Source organism: Lissotriton vulgaris, chromosome 2_1, assembly GCF_964263255.1.
Source record: "Lissotriton vulgaris chromosome 2_1, aLisVul1.2, whole genome shotgun sequence".
Lineage (NCBI taxonomy): Eukaryota > Metazoa > Chordata > Amphibia > Caudata > Salamandridae > Lissotriton > Lissotriton vulgaris.
The window spans coordinates 1,731,922,617-1,731,950,613 of NC_141687.1; the positions used below are offsets into that span (position 1 = coordinate 1,731,922,617).

Here is a 27,997-nt window from a genome sequence, read left to right on the forward strand (position 1 = left end):
CCGTATGGGCTGGATCTACCCTGTCTGAAGTGTGCAGGAGGACCCCATGCTGCCCTGGGGAGAGGATTTTGAGACAATGGCTTGTAGGAGTGCTGCACCACTCTGCGAGTAAGCACAGAGTGCACTGCCTGCGGTAGTGACCCGCGATGCAGTTCAGTGAGCCCTGCCTTTCAAGGTAATTACAGTGGTGGCCGCTGCTGAATCATTCAGCACAGCATGCACTTGCGAGGCAGGGTGCTGTACAGTGAGCGGTGTCAGCGCTACTTAGCGCCAATGATGCGCATTGCACTAGGTGCATCATCATGAGGGAGTTGACATGATCAAGGTTGCGTAAGGCTGTAAGTATTGCATCGACAGGCCAGATTAAAGAAAAATATAGTAAGGAAAGGATTCCTACAATAAATGACAAAAATAGTAAGTTTTTTCAAGTTAAAGAAGGAGGCAAGAGCAGTACAGAACATACACACTTTCTCATGCAACATATGAAAGAACTCCTACATCCAGGTCACAGAGACAATATGCACAGAGTATAGCAGGAAGGCATAAGGGTGTGTCTATTGCAAGTCGTGGCTGTCATTGACTGCACGCAAAAAGGAAGAGGGGCACCACACAGAATAGGAGTTTTTTAAGTTTTAGAATTACAGTATGTGCAGCATTTTCAGACTTGCAAGGTTGTTTGTCTCATCACCGATTTTGTTTAGGAAATTCTTAGCAAACATTTCTACAGTAGAATTAAAATATATTTAGAATTTTACAGCTCGAACTCTGGAAAATATGCTGTAACTCCTTCACTAATTGTAAAATGATGAAATTGGGTAATATCTCCTCAGGCAGAAAATGTAAGCCCCAGAATAGATACTTTCCCTGATGGTAATATTTACATTGATTAGTAAAAAAGATGCATTCAGAGCCTATACATCTTCGATTATTTGATTGTCTTCGTAAATGAGGTTACCAGTCTCCTTGTACTCTGCACATGTGTTGGCCAACAAGCTAGAAGGATAGTTATTTACTTCAGGATCTTTCGATGTGCCAATAATAGTTATCTAACATCTATTCCCATGAGAAAACAATGCACAGCTCCGATGGTCAGAGCCCTTGTCTAAATCAATCTGAAAGCAGTGTTCTACGCTGTAGCAAACTGAATGCATTGCTGCAAACAATATTGCTAGAATAGTACTGCCTGTCCACATTTGTGTTGCCTTTTGGGATTTACAGGCCTTCACTAATACATGTGGTGGGTACATTAGTATACTGAGGGCCATTAACAATTTTCAAACCAACTCGCAGGCACAATTTACGGGACTGTGGGCAGGATGTAGGAGCCCTAATACCTGTCGGAAACGGCAGATTTCGGCCGTTTCCGACCGGTATTAGGGTTTTCAGATGTTGGGGGCTGAAAAATACAGAATTGGTATATTTACCGAATCGGTAAAATTACCGATTCTGTAATTACAAATGTAGGTGGTACAGTTTACAGTGCCACAGGCCCTTGAGAGTCGGTATTTTACCACACAATCCTATTGTGTGGTAAAATACCGAATTCAGGTGTGCATGCACATCTGTGCATGCACACCTTTGCAATGTGACACACAGACATGCCCTTAGGGCATGTCTGTGTGCCACATTGCACACAAGCCTGTACTTGGGGTGCTAGAGGGTGTCAAAGCGACACCCCTTGCACCCTTGCAGGATTCGGTATTTACCAAAGCCCATAGGAATCAATGGGAAATACCGATTCTGTATTTACAGAATCGGTATATACCGAATTTTACAGATTCGCTAATTCAGATTTTAAAATTACCTAAATCTGCCCCCTTTCCATTTACAGACTCTTAAATACCGAATCGGTAAAATTCGGTATTTAAGAGTCTGTAAATGGGAATTACCTACATCTAGCCCCTCGTCCTGTATTGTAGGTGGCACAATACAAGGACAAGAAGTGTCTGTACATTTCCTGAAGTGCATTAACTACAAAAGTACACTCCTGAAGAGAAGCAATTAAATGAATTAGAAAAAATATATATGTCCCTAGAGATGACAGTAAACTGAAGGACTAGTGAGTATTTTTTTCTGAGATGAAACCAGCTCTATCAAAGGACGGGCAGAATAGGTTACACATAATGATAAATCCCAATTTTTCTCAATGGTATTTGAAAATGGTAGGCTCATACAGCTGGAAATATCTTTAGGCATGGGGTTGACGCGTACATCATGCATTGAAACTGAAATTGCGATGAGACAATAAGGGAAATGTTGAAAAACAAACAGTAATCTGCAGTTTAAGGAATCATGGGAAGTATAACACTCATTAGAGAAAATCAGAGAGTAAAACTTGGATTCTCACCAGTTGATGGGCTAGCAACATAATACGTGGTTGTAATTGGGTGAATAGTTGCTGAGACTCTTGATGAGGGAACACTCGTGGTAGACGTTGTAGACAATGGCATACTTCTAGTAATTGGTGGTGAGAGCGTACTGGATGTAGATGCTATAGAAGATGGACTACTTGCAGTTAATGTTGAGTGCGTGCTCTTCATGGGCTCTTGAGTATATGCTGCAGTAGCAGTTTTGCTTGAGGATAGACTACTGCCTATAGGGCTTGTAGCCGAGGTGCTTCTCATAGTTTTTGTAGCGGAGGTGGTAATGGCTGCATATCTTGAAGAGGAGGGAGCAGTTGTACTCATTGAAAAAGATGAAATGCTTCTTGAAGAGGCTGCAGATGAAGACGTGCTGGCTGTGGTGCCTGGATACCCTTTTGCTGTGGTTGCTGTAATTCTAGATACAGTGGACGTTGGATGTGTTGATGTTGATGTTTCACATGGCTCAAACTTGTAGCTGGCACATAAAAATCTAATTTGAAAGTTTAAACATGGTGGATTTTGCTGTTTAATATTGTAACATGTAAGTCCAAGTGACTTATCACATTTTACTTCTTGGCCAAGTTCTGTTATGGGTGTATTAGGGTACTCTTCAGCTCGGCACTGAACATCTCTTGGAGCACTGCAAACTTCATTCCCAGCAGCTATTATATTAGGCATTGTCTCAATATCGCCATCCCCAGTCTTCGGATTTGTTGTGTCAAGCCAATGTGTCCAGGTTAGAGTTTCATGTGCAAGAAGGCAGTCTGCTGCAGGTGGCTCTGTTCAGGAGAAGAAAATGATCTTGTTTTACAAACATTTTATAATTCAAGATTTATATGGCATAATACAAGATGTAAAAACTGCTAGCTTGTTGTAGCCTCTACACTGACCAGTGCTTCATTAAGGATGAAAATATTCAATATTACTCCAGATCTTCCCTAACATCACCTAAACTGACAAGCTGTATATGATTGCTTGAATACACTGGATAAATCGGACAGGCCAGTAATATGCAACTTTAAAAATGTGTCACATGTCGTTTCACTTCAGGTGAGAAAATAAATAGTCTTGACGTCTGCAAGGTACACACACATGCCTTTCCACTCGAGTACTTTGAAAAGATTAACTTCACTTTGGGAATTTTCTGGATGTGATATGGAATATAACTGAGTATCCAGGTTGGATAGAATATTTGATAACATGGAAGACTCATGTTTTTTGTTATTATTGAACTGTCTGTTTACTTGTAAGCATGTGTAATCAAGTAACTTAGAAAGCTTCCAATCAGGACTTAATGGATCTGAATGGAAGTACATTATTTCATGAGCATGTAAGACCAATGATTACCATTACATTTTGCATCTTCTAACTCTTAAGATGGTTTTGCTCCTGTAAGAAAAGTGCTCAGTCCGGTGAAACAAAATATTTTCCTTGAAGCACTTGGGCAGCACATGGGTGATGACTTGTAATAACGGGAATTGTGAGAGTGATTCATGGTTTCTCCATTACAGCTGAATATAGAAGGCATGTAGAATGCCTTGGGGTGAGATTAGCAATCCCTAGACTCTGAATGGCTGCTGATATGAAGTGTGCCTCTAGAAAACACTCATTAGATTGAATGGTGTAAACGTCAATGTGCCTGGGGGGCATTTTTGCATGTCCTGAGTGAATGCAGAAATGCTCCTTTGTAAATTTGAGTTCTTTCAATGTGTTGACTAATCTAATCGTGTGAAACTAGAATTTGTTTTTACAATGATTAATACTGACTTACAATATATATGTGGATTTTCATTGCTGATAGGTTTGACATGAATGTTATACACTTTTGTTTTTCTACCATTATTGAGAAGGTTAGCAGCATGATAGGTAGTATATTGTTTGTTAGTATTCTACAAGTCAGCAGTAATGTATACTACTTTTACTTGTTCTCCAAGTCTATGTTGTCCCTTTACAATTTTTAGACTCAAGGTTTTCAAATCTCATGAGAAATAGGTGCGATAGTGGTAAGCTACTGAGCAGTCTGGTAAGTCTGGGTAAAGTATTTTATTATTCAGAAGAAAGTGTAACATATTGATTTTTACATCATCATGTTCCTCTCCTGGCAACTAAAGAATCCAAAGAATCATCTTTTACTGTCACTTAGAGGTGTTTGGAGATCTGGACATACTTCACAAGGACAGAACTGCTCCCTGGATTGCTCCAAGCATAATCTGATGAGAGGCCACTTACTATACCAAACAATTCCCAAAAACCTGCAGGCATATTATGGTGATATACAATATACTCGGTAAAAACTGCAAATAAATACTAATATTTTGAGAATAGGTAGAGAACAGTTAATAAACAGAGTCAGAAGATTGGGGTTTTGAAAAATATATAGTAACCAATGTATGTCTTACCCTCACATGCCTCATATGAGCAGCACAGAAATCTAGCTTGATAGTTGAAGCAGACTGGTGGACTCTGATCCGCATTGAGACAAACCATGCCAGATGTATTACATTGTACAATCTGGCCAAGGTAATATAAAGGTGTATCAGTATACTTTTCTGCTCTGCATTCAACTTCTTTTGGATCCTTGCATATAGTTTTTCCTTTTGCTCTTAAATTTTCAATTGTCTCAAAGTCGCCACGACCGTCGGCTGGATTTGTTTCATCATACCACTCTGACCAATGACAAACTTCATGCACATAGACACAGGGCGCAGGTGGTTTCTCTGTTTAATATGAATTGAAAGGTAAACTGAATGAGTTGATTGTACAACAGTATAATGTCATCAGTAATCCCTGTACTCGTAAATGTATAACCACATTGTTTCACATTGTATTACAACTTCACTTGCATTAGAGAGAATCCTAAAACAACATTATTGCCATTCTTACCCAACAAACAATGTGAAAGAGTTAACTCTTCACAGTCAATCTGCAAAGCGTCTTTACAAAAGTAGTTTTGGATAAATTAAATGTGCTTGTAAAACAGACCTTTCATTTAAAGTTGTGGATTTAGGTTTGGTTCAAGAAAAATCTCCTAAAATATTAAGCTAGTCATCTCTTATTTTTTTAAAAATAATTGAGAATTAATACCTTGCCTGCTGCAGCAATTCCACTTTGGTGCTGGACATTCCAATCGCAGGCGTGGTTGTGAGGGAACCCAGCCGTCATGCGCACAGGCCACCCGTGGCTCTTGACGGCTGGGTTCCGTCATGAGCATCAACGGTTAATATAAAGTAAATTATTGACATGTTTATTTTTGATTTTTCAACAGACACAGAGTGATAGTCAATATGTGAACAAAATTGTGTGTTTCGTTCAGATGACTATCTTTAAAAGTTGGAATATTCTGAATAACCAGACAACGATAACGTTGTAGTCATCTATCAGTAAAGATTACAAACATATTTTCACCCTCATTCTGAAGGGACCAATAATCCTGCCAATGCAAATAGGAGCTTGTTTGAGTTTTAGAATCGCAGCATGAGCAGCATTTTCAGACTTGCAAGGTTTTATTTCTTATCACAGATTTGGTTTAGGGAATTCTTAGTAAACTTTATACACTTGAATTAAAATATATGCAGAATTTTACAGCTCTAATATGCTGTAACTCCTTTACTAATTGTGAAATGATGAATGTGGGCAGCACCTCCTCTGGCAGAAAATGTAAGCCCCAGTATACATACCTTCTCTGATGGTAATATTTACATACATTAGTGAAAGAGAGGCAGTGAGGGCTAAAAAAATCTTTAAATATTTTATTTTCCTTGTAAATGAGGTTACCAGTCTCCTTCTACAATAAACTCTGTATATTTGTTGGCTAACAAGCTAGATAGTTCTTACGAGAATCCATGCAATATTATTTACCTCAGGATTTTTCAATGTACCAATAATAGTTATATCACTGCGGCAGAGAAATGCCTATTCCCATAAGAAAAGAATGCACAGCACGATAGTCAGAGCACTTGTCGAAATCAATCTGAAAGAGGTGTTCCATGCTCTAGCAAACTGAATGCATTGCTGCAAACTATATTGCTAGAATAGCACTGCTGGTCCACATTTAATGTAGTCTTTAGGGATTTACAGGCCTTCAGAAATATATGGGGTGTGTACATTAGTATACTGAGGGACAATAACAAATTTCAAATCAATTTTGCAGGAACAATTTACAGTACTGTGTCCTGTACAGCAGTACTGTAGATGGCACATCACAAGGAGAAGAAGGTTCTAAACATTTTGAATAGATTCTTATTGAAAATTGTACATTTCCTGAAGTGTATTGACTACAAGATTACACTCCTGAAGAGAAGAATGTACATTAATTAGAAAAAAGAAACAAATGACCATGGATATGATTTTAAACTGCAGGATTATTTAATGTTTTGTCTATTTTCTGTGATAAAACTAGCTCTTCCAATTTAAGGGCAGAATAGGTTACACATGATGGTAAATCCTAATGTTTCTGAATGGTATCTGAAAATGGTAGGCCCGCACAGCTAGAAATATCTTTAGGCATAGTGGATTGACACACACATCATGCCTTGAAAAGGAAATTTAGATGGGATAATAAGGGAATTGTTGAGAAACAAACAGTAATTTCCAGTTTAAGGAATCTTGGGAAGTATAACACTCTCAAGGGAAAAACAGAGGGAAAATATGGATTCTCACCAGTTGATGGGCTAGTAACATAAATTGTGGTTGTAATTGGGCGACTAGTTGCTGAGACTCGTGATGAGGGAACACTTGTGGTAGACGTTGTAGACAATGGAATACTTCTAGTAATTGGTGGTGAGAGCGTACTGGATGTAGATGCTATAGAAGATGGACTACTTGCAGTTAATGTTGAGTGTGTGCTCTTCATGGGCTCTTGAGTATATGCTGGAGTAGCAGTTTTGCTTGAGAATAGACTACTGCCTATAGGGCTTGTAGCCGAGGTGCTTCTCATAGTTTTTGTAGCGGAGGTGGTAATGGCTGCATATCTTGAAGAGGAAGGAGCAGTTGTACTCATTGAAAAAGATGAAATGCTTCTTGAAGAGGCTGCAGATGAAGACGTGCTGGCTGTGGTGCCTGGATACCCTTTTGCTGTGGTTGCTGTAATTCTAGATACAGTGGACGTTGGATGTGTTGATGTTGATGTTTCACATGGCTCAAAGTTGTAGCTGGCACATAAAAATCTAATTTGAAAGTTTAAACATGGTGGATTTTGCTGTTTAATATTGTAACATGTAAGTCCAAGTGATTTATCACATTTCACTTCTTGGCCAAGTTCTGTTATGGGTGTATTAGGGTGCTCTTCAGCTCGGCACTGAACATCTCTTGGAGCACTGCAAACTTCATTCCCAGCAGCTATTATATTAGGCATTGTCTCAATATCGCCATCCCCAGTCTTCGGATTTGTTGTGTCAAGCCAATGTGTCCAGGTTAGAGTTTCATGTGCAAGAAGGCAGTCTGCTGCAGGTGGCTCTGTTCAGGAGAAGAAAATGATCTTGTTTTACAAACATTTTACAATTCAAGATTTATATGGCATAATACAAGATGTAAAAACTGCTAGCTTGTTGTAGCCTCTACACTGAACAGTGCTTCATTAAGGATGAAAATGATCATTATTACTCCAGATCTTCCCTAACATCACCTAAACGGACAAGCTGTATATGATTGCTTGAATACACTGGATAAATCGGACAGGCCAGTAATATGCAACTTTAAAAATGTGTCACATATCGTTTCACTTCAGGTGAGAAAATAAATAGTCTTGAAGTCTGCAAGGTACAAACACATGCCTTTCCACTCGAGTACTTTGAAAAGATTAACTTCACTTTGGAAATTTTCTGGATGTGATATGGAATATAACTGAGTATCCAGGTTGGATAGAATATTTGATAACATGGAAGACTCATGTTTTTTGTTATTATTGAACTGTCTGTTTACTTGTAAGCATGTGTAATCAAGTAACTTAGAAAGCTTCCAATCAGGACTTAATGGATCTGAATGGAAGTACATTATTTCATGAGCATGTAAGACCAATGATTTCCATTACATTTTGCATCTTCTAACTCTTAAGATGGTTTTGCTCCTGTAAGAAAAGTGCTCAGTCCGGTGAAACAAAATATTTTCCTTGAAGCACTTGGGCAGCACATGGGTGATGACTTGTAATAACGGGAATTGTGAGAGTGATTCATGGTTTCTCCATTACAGCTGAATATAGAAGGCATGTAGAATGCCTTGGGGTGAGATTAGCAATCCCTAGACTCTGAATGGCTGCTGATATGAAGTGTGCCTCTAGAAAACACTCATTAGATTGAATGGTGTAAACGTCAATGTGCCTGGGGGGCATTTTTGCATGTCCTGAGTGAATGCAGAAATGCTCCTTTGTAAACTTGAGTTCTTTCAATGTGTTGACTAATCTAATCGTGTGAAACTAGAATTTGTTTTTACAATGATTAATACTGACTTACAATATATATGTGGATTTTCATTGCTGATAGGTTTGACATGAATGTTATACACTTTTGTTTTTTCTACCATTATTGAGGAGGTTAGCAGCATGATAGGTAGTATATTGTTTGTTAGTATTCTACAAGTCAGCAGTAATGTATACTACTTTTACTTGTTCTCCAAGTCTATGTTGTCCCTTTACAATTTTTAGACTCAAGGTTTTCAAATCTCATGAGAAATAGGTGCGATAGTGGTAAGCTACTGAGCAGTCTGGTAAGTCTGGGTAAAGTATTTTATTATTCAGAAGAAAGTGTAACATATTGATTTTTACATCATCATGTTCCTCTCCTGGCAACTAAAGAATCCAAAGAATCATCTTTTACTGTCACTTAGAGGTGTTTGGAGATCTGGACATACTTCACAAGGACAGAACTGCTCCCTGGATTGCTCCAAGCATAATCTGATGAGAGGCCACTTACTAAACCAAACAATTCCCAAAAACCTGCAGGCATATTATGGTGATATACAATATACTCGGTAAAAACTGCAAATAAATACTAATATTTTGAGAATAGGTAGAGAACAGTTAATAAACAGAGTCAGAAGATTGGGGATTGGAAAATATATAGTAACCAATGTATGTCTTACCCTCACATGCCTCATATGAGCAGCATAGGAATCTAGCTTGATAGTTGAAGCAGACTGGTGGATTCTGATCCGCATTGAGACAAACAAAGCCAGATGTATTACATTGTACAATCTGGCCAAGGTAAACTAAAGGTGTATCAGTATACTTTTCTGCTCTGCATTCAACTTCTCTTGGATCCTTGCATATAGATTTTCCTTTTGCTCTTAAATTTTCAATTGTCTCAAAGTCGCCACGACCGTCGGCTGGATTTGTTTCATCATACCACTCTGACCAATGACAAACTTCATGCACATAGACACAGGGCGCAGGTGGTTTCTCTGTTTAATATGAATTGAAAGGTAAACTGAATGAGTTGATTGTACAACAGTATAATGTCATCAGTAATCCCTGTACTCGTAAATGTATAACCACATTGTTTCACATTGTATTACAACTTCACTTGCATTAGAGAGAATCCTAAAACAACATTATTGCCATTCTTACCCAACAAACAATGTGAAAGAGTTAACTCTTCACAGTCAATCTGCAAAGCGTCTTTACAAAAGTAGTTTTGGACAAATTAAATGTGCTTGTAAAACAGACCTTTCATTTAAAGTTGTGGATTTAGGTTTGGTTCAAGAAAAATCTCCTAAAATATTAAGCTAGTCATCTCTTATTTTTTTTAAATAATTGAGAATTAATACCTTGCCTGCTGCAGCAATTCCACTTTGGTGCTGGACATTCCAATCGCAGGCGTGGTTGTGAGGGAACCCAGCCGTCATGCGCACAGGCCACCCGTGGCTCTTGACGGCTGGGTTCCTTCATGAGCATCAACGGTTAATATAAAGTAAATTATTGACATGTTTATTTTTGATTTTTCAACAGACACAGAGTGATAGTCAATATGTGAACAAAATTGTGTGTTTTGTTCAGATGACTATCTTTAAAAGTTGAAATATTCTGAATAACCAGACAACGATAACGTTGTAGTCATCTATCAGTAAAGATTAAAAACATATTTTCACCCTCATTCTGAAGGGACCAATAATCCTGCCAATGCAAATAGGAGTTTGTTTGAGTTTTAGAATCGCAGCATGAGCAGCATTTTCAGACTTGCAAGGTTTTATTTCTTATCACAGATTTGGTTTAGGGAATTCTTAGTAAACTTTATACACTAGAATTAAAATATATGCAGAATTTTACAGCTCTAACTATGCTGTAACTCCTGTACTAATAATTGTGAAATGACGAATGTGGGCAGCACCTCCTCTGGCAGAAAATGTAAGCCCCAGTATACATACCTTCTCTGATGGTAATATTTACATACATTAGTGAAAGAGAGGCAGTGAGGGCTAAACAAATCTTTAATTATTTTATTTTCCTTGTAAATGAGGTTACCAGTCTCCTTTTACAATAAACTCTGTATATTTGTTGGCTAACAAGCTAGATAGTTCTTACGAGAATCCATGCAATATTATTTACCTCATGATTTTTCAATGTACCAATAATAGTTATATCACTGCGGCAGAGAAATGCCTATTCCCATAAGAAAAGAATGCACAGCACGATAGTCAGAGCACTTGTCGAAATCAATCTGAAAGAGGTGTTCCATGCTCTAGCAAACTGAATGCATTGCTGCAAACTATATTGCTAGAATAGCACTGCTGGTCCACATTTAATGTAGTCTTTAGGGATTTACACGCCTTCAGAAATATAAGGGGTGTGTACATTAGTATACTGAGGGACATTAACAAATTTCAAATCAATTTTGCAGGAACAATTTACAAGACTGTTTCCTGTACTGTAGTACTGTAGATGGCACATCACAAGGAGAAGAAGGTTCTAAACATTTTGAATAGATTCTTATTGAAAATTGTACATTTCCTGAAGTGTATTGAATACAAGATTACACTCCTGAAGAGAAGAATGTACATGAATTAGAAAAAAGAAACAAATGACCATGGATATGATTTTAAACTGCAGGATTATTTAATGTTTTGTCTATTTTCTGTGATAAAACTAGCTCTTCCAATTTAAGGGCAGAATAGGTTACACATGATGGTAAATCCCAATGTTTCGGAATGGTATCTGAAAATGGTAGGCCCGCACAGCTAGAAATATCTTTAGGCATAGGGGATTGACACACACATCATGCCTTGAAAAGGAAATTTAGATGGGATAATAAGGGAATTGTTGAGAAACAAACAGTAATTTCCAGTTTAAGGCATCGTGGGAAGTATAACACTCTCAAGGGAAAAACAGAGGGAAAATATGAATTCTCACCAGTTGATGGTCTAGTAACATAAATTGTGGTTGTAATTGGGCGAATAGTTGCTGAGACTCGTGATGAGGGAACACTTGTGGTAGACGTTGTAGACAATGGAATACTTCTAGTAATTGGTGGTGAGAGCGTACTGGATGTAGATGCTGTAGAAGATGGACTACTTGCAGTTAATGTTGAGTGTGTGCTCTTCATGGGCTCTTGAGTATATGCTGCAGTAGCAGTTTTGCCTGAGGATAGACTACTGCCTATAGGGCTTGTAGCCGAGGTGCTTCTCATAGTTTTTGTAGCGGAGGTGGTAATGGCTGCATATCTTGAAGAGGAAGGAGCAGTTGTACTCATTGAAAAAGATGAAATGCTTCTTGAAGAGGCTGCAGATGAAGACGTGCTGGCTGTGGTGCCTACATACCCTTCAGTGGTTGCTGTAATTCTAGATACTGTGGACGTTGGATGTGTTGATGTTGATGTTTCACATGGCTCAAAGTTGTAGCTGGCACATAAAAATCTAATTTGAAAGTTTAAACATGGTGGATTTTGCTGTTTAATATTGTAACATGTAAGTCCAAGTGTTTTATCACATTTCACTTCTTGGCCAAGTTCTGTTATGGGTGTATTAGGGTGCTCTTCAGCTCGGCACTGAACATCTCTTGGAGCACTGCAAACTTCATTCCCAGCAGCTATTATATTAGGCATTGTCTCAATATCGCCATCCCCAGTCTTCGGATTTGTTGTGTCAAGCCAATGTGTCCAGGTTAGAGTTTCATGTGCAAGAAGGCAGTCTGCTGCAGGTGGCTCTGTTCAGGAGAAGAAAATGATCTTGTTTTACAAACATTTTATAATTCAAGATTTATATGGCATAATACAAGATGTAAAAACTGCTAGCTTGTTGTAGCCTCTACACTGAACAGTGCTTCATTAAGGATGAAAATGATCATTATTACTCCAGATCTTCCCTAACATCATCTAAACTGACAAGCTGTATATGATTGCTTGAATACACTGGATAAATCGGACAGGCCAGTAATATGCAACTTTAAAAATGTCTCACATATCGTTTCACTTCAGGTGAGAAAATAAATAGTCTTGACGTCTGCTAGGTACACACACATGCCTTTCCACTTGAGTACTTTGAAAAGATTAACTTCACTTTGAGAATTTTCTGGAGGTGATATGGAATATAACTGAGTATCCAGGCTGGATAGAATATTTGATAACATGGAAGACTCATGTTTTTTGTTATTATTGAACTGTCTGTTCACTTGTAAGCATGTGTAATCAAGTAACTTAGAAAGCTTCCAATCAGGACTTAATGGATCTGAATGGAAGTACATTATTTCATGAGCATGTAAGACCAATGATCACCATTACATTTTGCATCTTCTAACTCTTAAGATGGTTTTGCTCCTATAAGAAAAGTGCTCAGTCCGGTGAAACAAAATATTTTCCTTGAAGCACTTGGGCAGCACATGGGGGATGACTTGTAATAACGGGAATTGTGAGAGTGATTCATTGTTTCTCCATTACAGCTGAATATAGAAGGCATGTAGAATGCCTTGGGGTGAGATTAGCAATCCCTAGACTCTGAATGGCTGCTGATATGAAGTGTGCCTCTAGAAAACACTCATTAGATTGAATGGTGTATACGTCAATGTGCCTGGGGGCATTTTTACATGTCCTGAGTGAATGCAGAAATGCTCCTTTGTAAATTTGAGTTCTTCCAATGTGTTGACTAATCTAATAGTGTGAAACTAGAATTTGTTTTTACAATGATTAATACTGACTTACAAGATATATGTGGATTTTCATTGCTGATAGGTTTGACATGAATGTTATACACTTTTGTTTTTCTACCATTATTGAGGAGGTTAGCAGCATTATAGGTAGTATATTGTTTGTTAGTATTCTACAAGTCAGCAGTAATGTATACTACTTTTTCTTGTTCTCCAAGTCTATGTTGTCAATTTACAATTTTTAGACTCAAGGTTTTCAAATCTCATGAGAAATAGGTGCGATAGTGGTAAGCTACTGAGCAGTCTGGTAAGTCTGGGTAAAGTATTTTATTATTCAGAAGAAAGTGTAACATATTGATTTTTACATCATCATGTTCCTCTCCTGGCAACTAAAGAATCCAATGAATCATCTTTCACTGTCACTTAGAGGTGTTTGGAGATCTGGACATACTTCACAAGGACAGTACTGCTCCCTGGATTGCTCCAAGCATAATCTGATGAGAGGCCACTTACTAAACCAAACAATTCCCAAAAACCTGCAGGCATATTATGGTGATATACAATATACTCGGTAAAAACTGCAAATAAATACTAATATTTTGAGAATAGGTAGAGAACAGTTAATAAACAGAGTCAGAAGATTGGGGATTGGAAAATATATAGTAACCAATGTATGTCTTACCCTCACATGCCTCATATGAGCAGCATAGGAATCTAGCTTGATAGTTGAAGCAGACTGGTGGATTCTGATCCGCATTGAGACAAACAAAGCCAGATGTATTACATTGTACAATCTGGCCAAGGTAAACTAAAGGTGTATCAGTATACTTTTCTGCTCTGCATTCAACTTCTCTTGGATCCTTGCATATAGATTTTCCTTTTGCTCTTAAATTTTCAATTGTCTCAAAGTCGCCACGACCGTCGGTTGGATTTGTTTCATCATACCACTCTGACCAATGACAAACTTCATGCACATAGACACAGGGTGCAGGTGGTTTCTCTGTTTAATATGAATTGAAAGGTAAACTGAATGAGTTGATTGTACAACAGTATAATGTCATCAGTAATCCATGTACTCGTAAATGTATAACCAAATTGTTTCACATTGTATTACAACTTCACTTGCGTTAGAGAGAATCCTAAAACAACATTATTGCCATTCTTACCCAACAAACAATGTGAAAGAGTTAACTCTTCACAGTCAATCTGCAAAGCGTCTTTACAAAAGTAGTTTTGGACACATAAAATGTGCTTGTAAAACAGACCTTTCATTTAAAGTTGTGGATTTAGGTTTGGTTCAAGAAAAATCTCCTAAAATATTAAGCTAGTCATCTCTTATTGTTTTTTTTAATTATTGAGAATTAATACCTTGCCTGCTGCAGCAATTCCACTTTGGTGCTGGACATTCCAATCGCTGGCGTGGTTGTGAGGGAACCCAGCCGTCATGCGCACAGGCCACCCGTGGCTCTTGACGGCTGGGTTCCGTCATGAGCATCAAACGGTTAATATAAAGTAAATTAATGACATGTTTATTTTTGATTTTTCAACAGACACAGAGTGATAGTCAATATGTGAACAAAATTGTGTGATTCGTTCAGATGACTATCTTTAAAAGTTGAAATATTCTGAATAACCAGACAACGATAACGTTGTAGTCATCTATCAGTAAAGATTAAAAACATATTTTCACCCTCATTCTGAAGGGACCAATAATCCTGCTTCAATGCAAATAGGAGTTTGTTTGAGTTTTAGAATCGCAGCATGAGCAGCATTTTCAGACTTGCAAGGTTTTATTTCTTATCACAGATTTGGTTTAGGGAATTCTTAGTAAACTTTATACACTAGAATTAAAATATATGCAGAATTTTACAGCTCTAACTATGCTGTAACTGCTTTACTAATTGTGAAATGATGAATGTGGGCAGCACCTCCTCTGGCAGAAAATGTAAGCCCCAGTATACATACCTTCTCTGATGGTAATATTTACATACATTAGTGAAAGAGAGGCAGTGAGGGCTAAAAAAATCTGTAATTATTTTATTTTCCTTGTAAATGAGGTTACCAGTCTCCTTTTACAATAAACTCTGCATATTTGTTGGCTAACAAGCTAGATAGTTCTTACGAGAATCCATGCAATATTATTTACCTCAGGATTTTTCAATGTACCAATAATAGTTATATCACTGCGGCAGAGAAATGCCTATTCCCATAAGAAAAGAATGCACAGCACGATAGTCAGAGCACTTGTCGAAATCAATCTGAAAGAGGTGTTCCATGCTCTAGCAAACTGAATGCATTGCTGCAAACTATATTGCTAGAATAGCACTACTGGTCCACATTTAATGTAGTCTTTAGGGATTTACAGGCCTTCAGAAATATATGGGGTGTGTACATTAGTATACTGAGGGACATTAACAAATTTCAAATCAATTTTGCAGGAACAATTTACAGTACTGTATCCTGTACTGTAGTACTGTAGATGGCACATCACAAGGAGAAGAAGGTTCTAAACATTTTGAATAGATTCTTATTGAAAATTGTACATTTCCTGAAGTGTATTGACTACAAGATTACACTCCTGAAGAGAAGAATGTACATGAATTAGAAAAAAGAAACAAATGACCATGGATATGATTTTAAACTGCAGGATTATTTAATGTTTTGTCTATTTTCTGTGATAAAACTAGCTCTTCCAATTTAAGGGCAGAATAGGTTACACATGATGGTAAATCCCAATGTTTCTGAATGGTATCTGAAAATGGTAGGCCCGCACAGCTAGAAATATCTTTAGGCATAGGGGATTGACACACACATCATGCCTTGAAAAGGAAATTTAGATGGGATAATAAGGGAATTGTTGAGAAACATACAGTAATTTCCAGTTTAAGGCATCGTGGGAAGTATAACACTCCCAAGGGAAAAACAGAGGGAAAATATGGATTCTCACCAGTTGATGGTCTAGTAACATAAATTGTGGTTGTAATTGGGCGAATAGTTGCTGAGACTCGTGATGAGGGAACACTTGTGGTAGACGTTGTAGACAATGGAATACTTCTAGTAATTGGTGGTGAGAGCGTACTAGATGTAGATGCTGTAGAAGATGGACTACTTGCAGTGAATGTTGAGTGTGTGCTCTTCATGGGCTCTCGAGTATATGCTGCAGTAGCAGTTTTGCCTGAGGATAGACTACTGCCTATAGGGCTTGTAGCCGAGGTGCTTCTCATAGTTTTTGTAGCGGAGGTGGTAATGGCTGCATATCTTGAAGAGGAAGGAGCAGTTGTACTCATTGAAAAAGATGAAATGCTTCTTGAAGAGGCTGCAGATGAAGACGTGCTGGCTGTGGTGCCTACATACCCTTCAGTGGTTGCTGTAATTCTAGATACAGTGGACGTTGGATGTGTTGATGTTGATGTTTCACATGGCTCAAAGTTGTAGCTGGCACATAAAAATCTAATTTGAAAATTTAAACATGGTGGATTTTGCTGTTTAATATTGTAACATGTAAGTCCAAGTGATTTATCACATTTCACTTCTTGGCCAAGTTCTGTTATGGGTGTATTAGGGTGCTCTTCAGCGCGGCACTGAACATCTCTTGGAGCACTGCAAACTTCATTCCCAGCAGCTATTATATTAGGCATTGTCTCAATATCGCCATCCCCAGTCTTCGGATTTGTTGTGTCAAGCCAATGTGTCCAGGTTAGAGTTTCATGTGCAAGAAGGCAGTCTGCTGCAGGTGGCTCTGTTCAGGAGAAGAAAATGATCTTGTTTTACAAACATTTTATAATTCAAGATTTATATGGCATAATACAAGATGTAAAAACTGCTAGCTTGTTGTAGCCTCTAGACTGAACAGTGATTCATTAAGGATGAAAATGATCATTATTACTCCAGATCTTCCCTAACATCACCTAAACTGACAAGCTGTATATGATTGCTTGAATACACTGGATAAATCGGACAGGCCAGTAATATGCAACTTTAAAAATGTGTCACATATCGTTTCACTTCAGGTGAGAAAATAAATAGTCTTGACGTCTGCTAGGTACACACACATGCCTTTCCACTCGAGTACTTTGAAAAGATTAACTTCACTTTGGGAATTTTCTGGATGTGATATGGAATATAACTGAGTATCCAGGTTGGATAGAATATTTGATAACATGGAAGACTCATGTTTTTTGTTATTATTGAACTGTCTGTTTACTTGTAATCATGTGTAATCAAGTAACTTAGAAAGCTTCCAATCAGGACTTAATGGATCAGAATGGAAGTACATTATTTCATGAGCATGTAAGACCAATCATTACCATTACATTTTGCATCTTCTAACTCTTAAGATGGTTTTGCTCCTGTAAGAAAAGTGCTCAGTCCGGTGAAACAAAATATTTTCCTTGAAGCACTTGGGCAGCACATGGCTGATGACTTGTAATAACGGGAATTGTGAGAGTGATTCATGGTTTCTCCATTACAGCTGAATATAGAAGGCATGTAGAATGCCTTGGGGTGAGATTAGCAATCCCTAGACTCTGAATGGCTGCTGATATGAAGTGTGCCTCTAGAAAACACTCATTAGATTGAATGGTGTAAACGTCAATGTGCCTGGGGGCATTTTTACGTGTCCTGAGTGAATGCAGAAATGCTCCTTTGTAAATTTGAGTTCTTCCAATGTGTTGACTAATCTAATAGTGTGAAACTAGAATTTGTTTTTACAATGATTAATACTGACTTACAAGATATATGTGGATTTTCATTGCTGATAGGTTTGACATGAATGTTATACACTTTTGTTTTTCTACCATTATTGAGGAGGTTAGCAGCATGATAGGTAGTATATTGTTTGTTAGTATTCTACAAGTCAGCAGTAATGTATACTACTTTTACTTGTTCTCCAAGACTATGTTGTCCCTTTACAATTTTTAGACTCAAGGTTTTCAAATCTCATGAGAAATAGGTGCGATAGTGGTAAGCTACTGAGCAGTCTGGTAAGTCTGGGTAAAGTATTTTATTATTCAGAAGAAAGTGTATCATAGTGATTTTTACATCGTCATGTTCCTCTCCTGGCAACTAAAGAATCCAAAGAATCATCTTTTACTGTCACTTAGAGGTGTTTGGAGATCTGGACATACTTCACAAGGACAGCACTGCTCCCTGGATTGCTCCAAGCATAATCTGATAAGAGGCCACTTACTAAACCAAACAATTCCCAAAAACCTGCAGGCATATTATGGTGATATACAATATACTCGGTAAAAACTGCAAATAAATACTAATATTTTGAGAATAGGTAGAGAACAGTTAATAAACAGAGTCAGGAGATTGGGGATTGGAAAATATATAGTAACCAATGTATGTCTTACCCTCACATGCCTCATATGAGCAGCATAGAAATCTAGCTTGATAGTTGAAGCAGACTGGTGGACTCTGATCCGCATTGAGACAAACCATGCCAGATGTATTACATTGTACAATCTGGCCAAGGTAAACTAAAGGTGTATCAGTATACTTTTCTGCTCTGCATTCAACTTCTCTTGGATCCTTGCATATAGTTTTTCCTTTTGCTCTTAAATTTTCAATTGTCTCAAAGTCGCCACGTCCGTCGGCTGGATTTGTTTCATCATACCACTCTGACCAATGACAAACTTCATGCACATAGACACAGGGCGCAGGTGGTTTCTCTGTTTAATATGGATTGAAAGGTAAACTGAATGAGTTGAATGTACAACAGTATAATGTCATCAGTAATCCCTGTACTCGTAAATGTATAACCAAATTGTTTCACATTGTATTACAACTTCACTTGCATTAGAGAGAATCCTAAAACAACATTATTGCCATTCTTACCCAACAAACAATATGAAAGAGTTAACTCTTCACAGTCAATCTGCAAAGCGTCTTTACAAAAGTAGTTTTGGACAAATTAAATGTGCTTGTAAAACAGACCTTTCATTTAAAGTTGTGGATTTAGGTTTGGTTCAAGAGAAATCCCCTAAAATATTAAGCTAGTCATCTCTTATTGTTTTTTTTAATTATTGAGAATTAATACCTTGCCTGCTGCAGCAATTCCACTTTGGTGCTGGACATTCCAATCGCTGGTGTGGTTGTGAGGGAACCCAGCCGTCATGCGCACAGGCCACCCGTGGCTCTTGACGGCTGGGTTCCGTCATGAGCATCAAACGGTTAATATAAAGTAAATTAATGACATGTTTCTTTTTGATTTTTAAACAGACACAGAGTGATAGTCAATATGTGAACAAAATTGTGTGTTTCGTTCAGATGACTAGCTTTAAAAGATGAAATATTCTGAATAACCAGACAACGATAACGTTGTAGTCATCTATCAGTAAAGATTAAAAACATATTTTCACCCTCATTCTGAAGGGACCAATAATCCTGCTTCAATGCAAATAGGACTTTGTTTGAGTTTTAGAATCGCAGCATGAGCAGCATTTTCAGACTTGCAAGGTTTTATTTCTTATATGGGGTGTGTACATTAGTATACTGAGGGACATTAACAAATTTCAAATCAATTTTGCAGGAACAATTTACAGTACTGTGTCCTGTACTGTAGTACTGTAGATGGCACATCACAAGGAGAAGAAGGTTCTAAACATTTTGAATAGATTCTTATTGAAAATTGTACATTTCCTGAAGTGTATTGACTACAAGATTACACTCCTGAAGAGAAGAATGTACATGAATTAGAAAAAAGAAACAAATGACCATGGATATGATTTTAAACTGCAGGATTATTTAATGTTTTGTCTATTTTCTGTGATAAAACTAGCTCTTCCAATTTAAGGGCAGAATAGGTTACACATGATGGTAAATCCCAATGTTTCTGAATGGTATCTGAAAATGGTAGGCCCGCACAGCTAGAAATATCTTTAGGCATAGGGGATTGACACACACATCATGCCTTGAAAAGGAAATTTAGATGGGATAATAAGGGAATTGTTGAGAAACAAACAGTAATTTCCAGTTTAAGGCATCGTGGGAAGTATAACACTCTCAAGGGAAAAACAGAGGGAAAATATGGATTCTCACCAGTTGATGGTCTAGTAACATAAATTGTGGTTGTAATTGGGCGAATAGTTGCTGAGACTCGTGATGAGGGAACACTTGTGGTAGACGTTGTAGACAATGGAATACTTCTAGTAATTGGTGGTGAGAGCGTACTGGATGTAGATGCTGTAGAAGATGGACTATTTGCAGTTAATGTTGAGTGTGTGCTCTTCATGGGCTCTTGAGTATATGCTGCAGTAGCAGTTTTGCCTGAGGATAGACTACTGCCTATAGGGCTTGTAGCCGAGGTGCTACTCATAGTTTTTGTAGCGGAGGTGGTAATGGCTGCATATCTTGAAGAGGAAGGAGCAGTTGTACTCATTGAAAAAGATGAAATGCTTCTTGAAGAGGCTGCAGATGAAGACTTGCTGGCTGTGGTGCCTACATACCCTTCAGTGGTTGCTGTAATTCTAGATACAGTGGACGTTGGATGTGTTGATATTGATGTTTCACATGGCTCAAAGTTGTAGCTGGCACATAAAAATCTAATTTGAAAATTTAAACATGGTGGATTTTGCTGTTTAATATTGTAACATGTAAGTCCAAGTGTTTTATCACATTTCACTTCTTGGCCAAGTTCTGTTATGGGTGTATTAGGGTGCTCTTCAGCTCGGCACTGAACATCTCTTGGAGCACTGCAAACTTCATTCCCAGCAGCTATTATATTAGGCATTGTCTCAATATCGCCATCCCCAGTCTTCGGATTTGTTGTGTCAAGCCAATGTGTCCAGGTTAGAGTTTCATGTGCAAGAAGGCAGTCTGCTGCAGGTGGCTCTGTTCAGGAGAAGAAAATGATCTTGTTTTACAAACATTTTATAATTCAAGATTTATATGGCATAATACAAGATGTAAAAACTGCTAGCTTGTTGTAGCCTCTACACTGAACAGTGCTTCATTAAGGATGAAAATGATCATTATTACTCCAGATCTTCCCTAACATCATCTAAACTGACAAGCTGTATATGATTGCTTGAATACACTGGATAAATCGGACAGGCCAGTAATATGCAACTTTAAAAATGTGTCACATATCGTTTCACTTCAGGTGAGAAAATAAATAGTCTTGACGTCTGCTAGGTACACACACATGCCTTTCCACTTGAGTACTTTGAAAAGATTAACTTCACTTTGGGAATTTTCTGGAGGTGATATGGAATATAACTGAGTATCCAGGTTGGATAGAATATTTGATATCATGGAAGACTCATGTTTTTTGTTATTATTGAACTGTCTGTTCACTTGTAAGCATGTGTAATCAAGTAACTTAGAAAGCTTCCAATCAGGACTTAATGGATCTGAATGGAAGTACATTATTTCATGAGCATGTAAGACCAATGATCACCATTACATTTTGCATCTTCTAACTCTTAAGATGGTTTTGCTCCTATAAGAAAAGTGCTCAGTCCGGTGAAACAAATATTTTCCTTGAAGCACTTGGGCAGCACATGGGTGATGACTTGTAATAACGGGAATTGGGAGAGTGGTTCATGGTTTCTCCATTACAGCTGAATATAGAAGGCATGTAGAATGCCTTGGGGTGAGATTAGCAATCCCTAGACTCTGAATGGCTGCTGATATGAAGTGTGCCTCTAGAAAACACTCATTAGATTGAATGGTGTGTACGTCAATGTGCCTGGGGGCATTTTTACATGTCCTGAGTGAATGCAGAAATGCTCCTTTGTAAATTTGAGTTTTTCCAATGTGTTGACTAATCTAATAGTGTGAAACTAGAATTTGTTTTTACAATGCTTAATACTGACTTACAAGATATATGTGGATTTTCATTGCTGATAGGTTTGACATGAATGTTATACACTTTTGTTTTTCTACCATTATTGAGGAGGTTAGCAGCATGATAGGTAGTATATTGTTTGTTAGTATTCTACAAGTCAGCAGTAATGTATACTACTTTTACTTGTTCTCCAAGACTATGTTGTCCCTTTACAATTTTTAGACTCAAGGTTTTCAAATCTCATGAGAAATAGGTGCGATAGTGGTAAGCTACTGAGCAGTCTGGTAAGTCTGGGTAAAGTATTTTATTATTCAGAAGAAAGTGTAACATATTGATTTTTACATCATCATGTTCCTCTCCTGGCAACTAAAGAATCCAAAGAATCATCTTTTACTGTCACTTAGAGGTGTTTGGAGATCTGGACATACTTCACAAGGACAGTACTGCTCCCTGGATTGCTCCAAGCATAATCTGATGAGAGGCCACTTACTAAACCAAACAATTCCCAAAAACCTGCAGGCATATTATGGTGATATACAATATACTTGGTAAAAACAGCAAATAAATACTAATATTTTGAGAATAGGTAGAGAACAGTTAATAAACAGAGTCAGAAGATTGGGGATTGGAAAATATATAGTTACCAATGTATGTCTTACCCTCACATGCCTCATATGAGCAGCATAGGAATCTAGCTTGATAGTTGAAGCAGACTGGTGGATCCTGATCCGCATTGAGACAAACAAAGCCAGATGTATTACATTGTACAATCTGGCCAAGGTAAACTAAAGGTGTATCAGTATACTTTTCTGCTCTGCATTCAACTTCTCTTGGATCCTTGCAAATAGATTTTCCTTTTGCTCTTAAATTTTCAATTGTCTCAAAGTCGCCACGACCGTCGGCTGGATTTGTTTCATCATACCACTCTGACCAATGACAAACTTCATGCACATAGACACAGGGTGCAGGTGGTTTCTCTGTTTAATATGAATTGAAAGGTAAACTGAATGAGTTGATTGTACAACAGTATAATGTCATCAGTAATCCATGTACTCGTAAATTTATAACCAAATTGTTTCACATTGTATTACAACTTCACTTGCATTAGAGAGAATCCTAAAACAACATTATTGCCATTCTTACCCAACAAACAATGTGAAAGAGTTAACTCTTCACAGTCAATCTGCAAAGCGTCTTTACAAAAGTAGTTTTGGACAAATAAAATGTGCTTGTAAAACAGACCTTTCATTTAAAGTTGTGGATTTAGGTTTGGTTCAAGAAAAATCTCCTAAAATATTAAGCTAGTCATCTCTTAATGTTTTTTTTAATTATTGAGAATTAATACCTTGCCTGCTGCAGCAATTCCACTTTGGTGCTGGACATTCCAATCGCTGGTGTGGTTGTGAGGGAACCCAGCCATCATGCTCACAGGCCACCCGTGGCTCTTGACGGCTGGGTTCCGTCATGAGCATCAAACGGTTAATATAAAGTAAATTAATGACATGTTTATTTTTGATTTTTCAACAGACACAGAGTGATAGTCAATATGTGAACAAAATTGTGTGTTTCGTTCAGATGACTATCTTTAAAAGTTGAAATATTCTGAATAACCAGACAACGATAACGTTGTAGTCATCTATCAGTAAAGATTAAAAACATATTTTCACCCTCATTCTGAAGGGACCAATAATCCTGCTTCAATGCAAATAGGACTTTGTTTGAGTTTTAGAATCGCAGCATGAGCAGCATTTTCAGACTTGCAAGGTTTTATTTCTTATCACAGATTTGCTTTAGGGAATTCTTAGTAAACTTTATACACTAGAATTAAAATATATGCAGAATTTTACAGCTCTAACTATGCTGTAACTGCTTTACTAATTGTGAAATGATGAATGTGGGCAGCACCTCCTCTGGCAGAAAATTTAAGCCCCAGTATACATACCTTCTCTGATGGTAATATTTAAATACATTAGTGAAAGAGAGGCAGTGAGGGCTGAAAAAATCTTTAATTATTTTATTTTCCTTGTAAATGAGGTTACCAGTCTCCTTTTACAATAAACTCTGTATATTTGTTGGCTAACAAGCTAGATAGTTCTTACGAGAATCCATGCAATATTATTTACCTCAGGATTTTTCAATGTACCAATAATAGTTATATCACTGCGGCAGAGAAATGCCTATTCCCATAAGAAAAGAATGCACATCACGATAGTCAGAGCACTTGTCGAAATCAATCTGAAAGAGGTGTTCCATGCTCTAGCAAACTGAATGCATTGCTGCAAACTATATTGCTAGAATAGCACTGCTGGTCCACATTTAATGTAGTCTTTAGGGATTTACAGGCCTTCAGAAATATATGGGGTGTGTACATTAGTATACTGAGGGACATTAACAAATTTCAAATCAATTTTGCAGGAACAATTTACAGTACTGTGTCCTGTACTGTAGTACTGTAGATGGCACATCACAAGGAGAGGAAGGTTCTAAACATTTTGAATAGATTCTTATAGAAAATTGTACATTTCCTGATGTGTATTGACTACAAGATTATACTCCTGAAGAGAAGAATGTACATGAATTAGAAAAAAGAAACAAATGACCATGGATATGATTTTAAACTGCAGGATTATTTAATGTTTTGTCTATTTTCTGTGATAAAACTAGCTCTTCCAATTTAAGGGCAGAATAGGTTACACATGATGGTAAATCCCAATGTTTCTGAATGGTATCTGAAAATGGTAGGCCCGCACAGCTAGAAATATCTTTAGGCATAGGGGATTGACACACACATCATGCCTTGAAAAGGAAATTTAGATGGGATAATAAGGGAATTGTTGAGAAACAAACAGTAATTTCCAGTTTAAGGCATCGTGGGAAGTATAACACTCTCAAGGGAAAAACAGAGGGAAAATATGGATTCTCACCAGTTGATGGTCTAGTAACATAAATTGTGGTTGTAATTGGGCGAATAGTTGCTGAGACTCGTGATGAGGGAACACTTGTAGTAGACGTTGTAGACAATGGAATACTTCTAGTAATTGGTGGTGAGAGCGTACTGGATGTAGATGCTGTAGAAGATGGACTATTTGCAGTTAATGTTGAGTGTGTGCTCTTCATGGGCTCTTGAGTATATGCTGCAGTAGCAGTTTTGCCTGAGGATAGACTACTGCCTATAGGGCTTGTAGCCGAGGTGTTTCTCATAGTTTTTGTAGCGGAGGTGGTAATGGCTGCATATCTTGAAGAGGAAGGACCAGTTGTACTCATTGAAAAAGATGAAATGCTTCTTGAAGAGGCTGCAGATGAAGACGTGCTGGCTGTGGTGCCTATATACCCCTCAGTGGTTGCTGTAATTCTAGATACAGTGGACGTTGGATGTGTTGATATTGATGTTTCACATGGCTCAAAGTTGTAGCTGGCACATAAAAATCTAATTTGAAAATTTAAACATGGTGGATTTTGCTGTTTAATATTGTAACATGTAAGTCCAAGTGTTTTATCACATTTCACTTCTTGGCCAAGTTCTGTTATGGGTGTATTAGGGTGCTCTTCAGCTCGGCACTGAACATCTCTTGGAGCACTGCAAACTTCATTCCCAGCAGCTATTATATTAGGCATTGTCTCAATATCGCCATCCCCAGTCTTCGGATTTGTTGTGTCAAGCCAATGTGTCCAGGTTAGAGTTTCATGTGCAAGAAGGCAGTCTGCTGCAGGTGGCTCTGTTCAGGAGAAGAAAATGATCTTGTTTTACAAACATTTTATAATTCAAGATTTATATGGCATAATACAAGATGTAAAAACTGCTAGCTTGTTGTAGCCTCTACACTGAACAGTGCTTCATTAAGGATGAAAACGATCATTATTACTCCAGATCTTCCCTAACATCATCTAAACTGACAAGCTGTATATGATTGCTTGAATACACTGGATAAATCGGACAGGCCAGTATTATGCAACTTTAAAAATGTGTCACATATCGTTTCACTTCAGGTGAGAAAATAAATAGTCTTGACGTCGGCTAGGTACACACACATGCCTTTCCACTTGAGTACTTTGAAAAGATTAACTTCACTTTGGGAATTTTCTGGGGGTGATATGGAATATAACTGAGTATCCAGGTTGGATAGAATATTTGATATCATGGAAGACTCATGTTTTTTGTTATTATTGAACTGTCTGTTCACTTGTAAGCATGTGTAATCAAGTAACTTAGAAAGCTTCCAATCAGGACTTAATGGATCTGAATGGAAGTACATTATTTCATGAGCATGTAAGACCAATGATCACCATTACATTTTGCATCTTCTAACTCTTAAGATGGTTTTGCTCCTATAAGAAAAGTGCTCAGTCCGGTGAAACAAATATTTTCCTTGAAGCACTTGGGCAGCACATGGGTGATGACTTGTAATACCGGGAATTGTGAGAGTGATTCATGGTTTCTCCATTACAGCTGAATATAGAAGGCATGTAGAATGCCTTGGGGTGAGATTAGCAATCCCTAGACTCTGAATGGCTGCTGATATGAAGTGTGCCTCTAGAAAACACTCATTAGATTGAATGGTGTATACGTCAATGTGCCTGGGGGCATTTTTACATGTCCTGAGTGAATGCAGAAATGCTCCTTTGTAAATTTGAGTTTTTCCAATGTGTTGACTAATCTAATAGTGTGAAACTAGAATTTGTTTTTACAATGATTAATACTGACTTACAAGATATATGTGGATTTTCATTGCTGATAGGTTTGACATGAATGTTATACACTTTTGTTTTTCTACCATTATTGAGGAGGTTAGCAGCATGATAGGTAGTATATTGTTTGTTAGTATTCTACAAGTCAGCAGTAATGTATACTACTTTTACTTGTTCTCCAAGTCTATGTTGTCCCTTTACAATTTTTAGACTCAAGGTTTTCAAATCTCATGAGAAATAGGTACGATAGTGGTAAGCTACTGAGCAGTCTGGTAAGTCTGGGTAAAGTATTTTATTATTCAGAAGAAAGTGTAACATATTGATTTTTACATCATCATGTTCCTCGCCTGGCAACTAAAGAATCCAAAGAATCATCTTTTACTGTCACTTAGAGGTGTTTGGATATCTGGACATACTTCACAAGGACAGTACTGCTCCCCGGATTGCTCCAAGCATAATCTGATGAGAGGCCACTTACTAAACCAAACAATTCCCAAAAACCTGCAGGCATATTATGGTGATATACAATATACTCGGTAAAAACTGCAAATAAATACTAATATTTTGAGAATAGGTAGAGAACAGTTAATAAACAGAGTCAGAAGATTGGGGATTGGAAAATATATAGTTACCAATGTATGTCTTACCCTCACATGCCTCATATGAGCAGCATAGGAATCTAGCTTGATAGTTGAAGCAGACTGGTGGATCCTGATCCGCATTGAGACAAACAAAGCCAGATGTATTACATTGTACAATCTGGCCAAGGTAAACTAAAGGTGTATCAGTATACTTTTCTGCTCTGCATTCAACTTCTCTTGGATCCTTGCAAATAGATTTTCCTTTTGCTCTTAAATTTTCAATTGTCTCAAAGTCGCCACGACCGTCGGCTGGATTTGTTTCATCATACCACTCTGACCAATGACAAACTTCATGCACATAGACACAGGGTGCAGGTGGTTTCTCTGTTTAATATGAATTGAAAGGTAAACTGAATGAGTTGATTGTACAACAGTATAATGTCATCAGTAATCCATGTACTCGTAAATTTATAACCAAATTGTTTCACATTGTATTACAACTTCACTT

General features: G+C 37.6%; 1 protein-coding gene across 1 annotated transcript in view; it reads right to left on the minus strand.

Annotated features, from left to right (window-relative positions):
- LOC147733205 (uncharacterized) overlaps positions 1-27,997 on the minus strand; it is a 618,178-nt gene that overhangs the window by 162,907 nt on the left and 427,274 nt on the right. The window contains exons 33-44 of the mRNA XM_086957739.1: positions 27,556-27,873; positions 25,147-25,938; positions 22,882-23,199; positions 20,473-21,264; positions 18,786-19,103; positions 16,376-17,167; positions 14,111-14,428; positions 11,701-12,492; positions 9,438-9,755; positions 7,023-7,817; positions 4,763-5,080; positions 2,348-3,142 (exon numbers count right to left, since the gene is read on the minus strand). Coding sequence (XP_086813865.1) covers positions 2,348-3,142; positions 4,763-5,080; positions 7,023-7,817; positions 9,438-9,755; positions 11,701-12,492; positions 14,111-14,428; positions 16,376-17,167; positions 18,786-19,103; positions 20,473-21,264; positions 22,882-23,199; positions 25,147-25,938; positions 27,556-27,873 — 6,666 coding nt within the window. The remainder of the gene's footprint in view (positions 1-2,347; positions 3,143-4,762; positions 5,081-7,022; positions 7,818-9,437; positions 9,756-11,700; positions 12,493-14,110; positions 14,429-16,375; positions 17,168-18,785; positions 19,104-20,472; positions 21,265-22,881; positions 23,200-25,146; positions 25,939-27,555; positions 27,874-27,997) is intronic.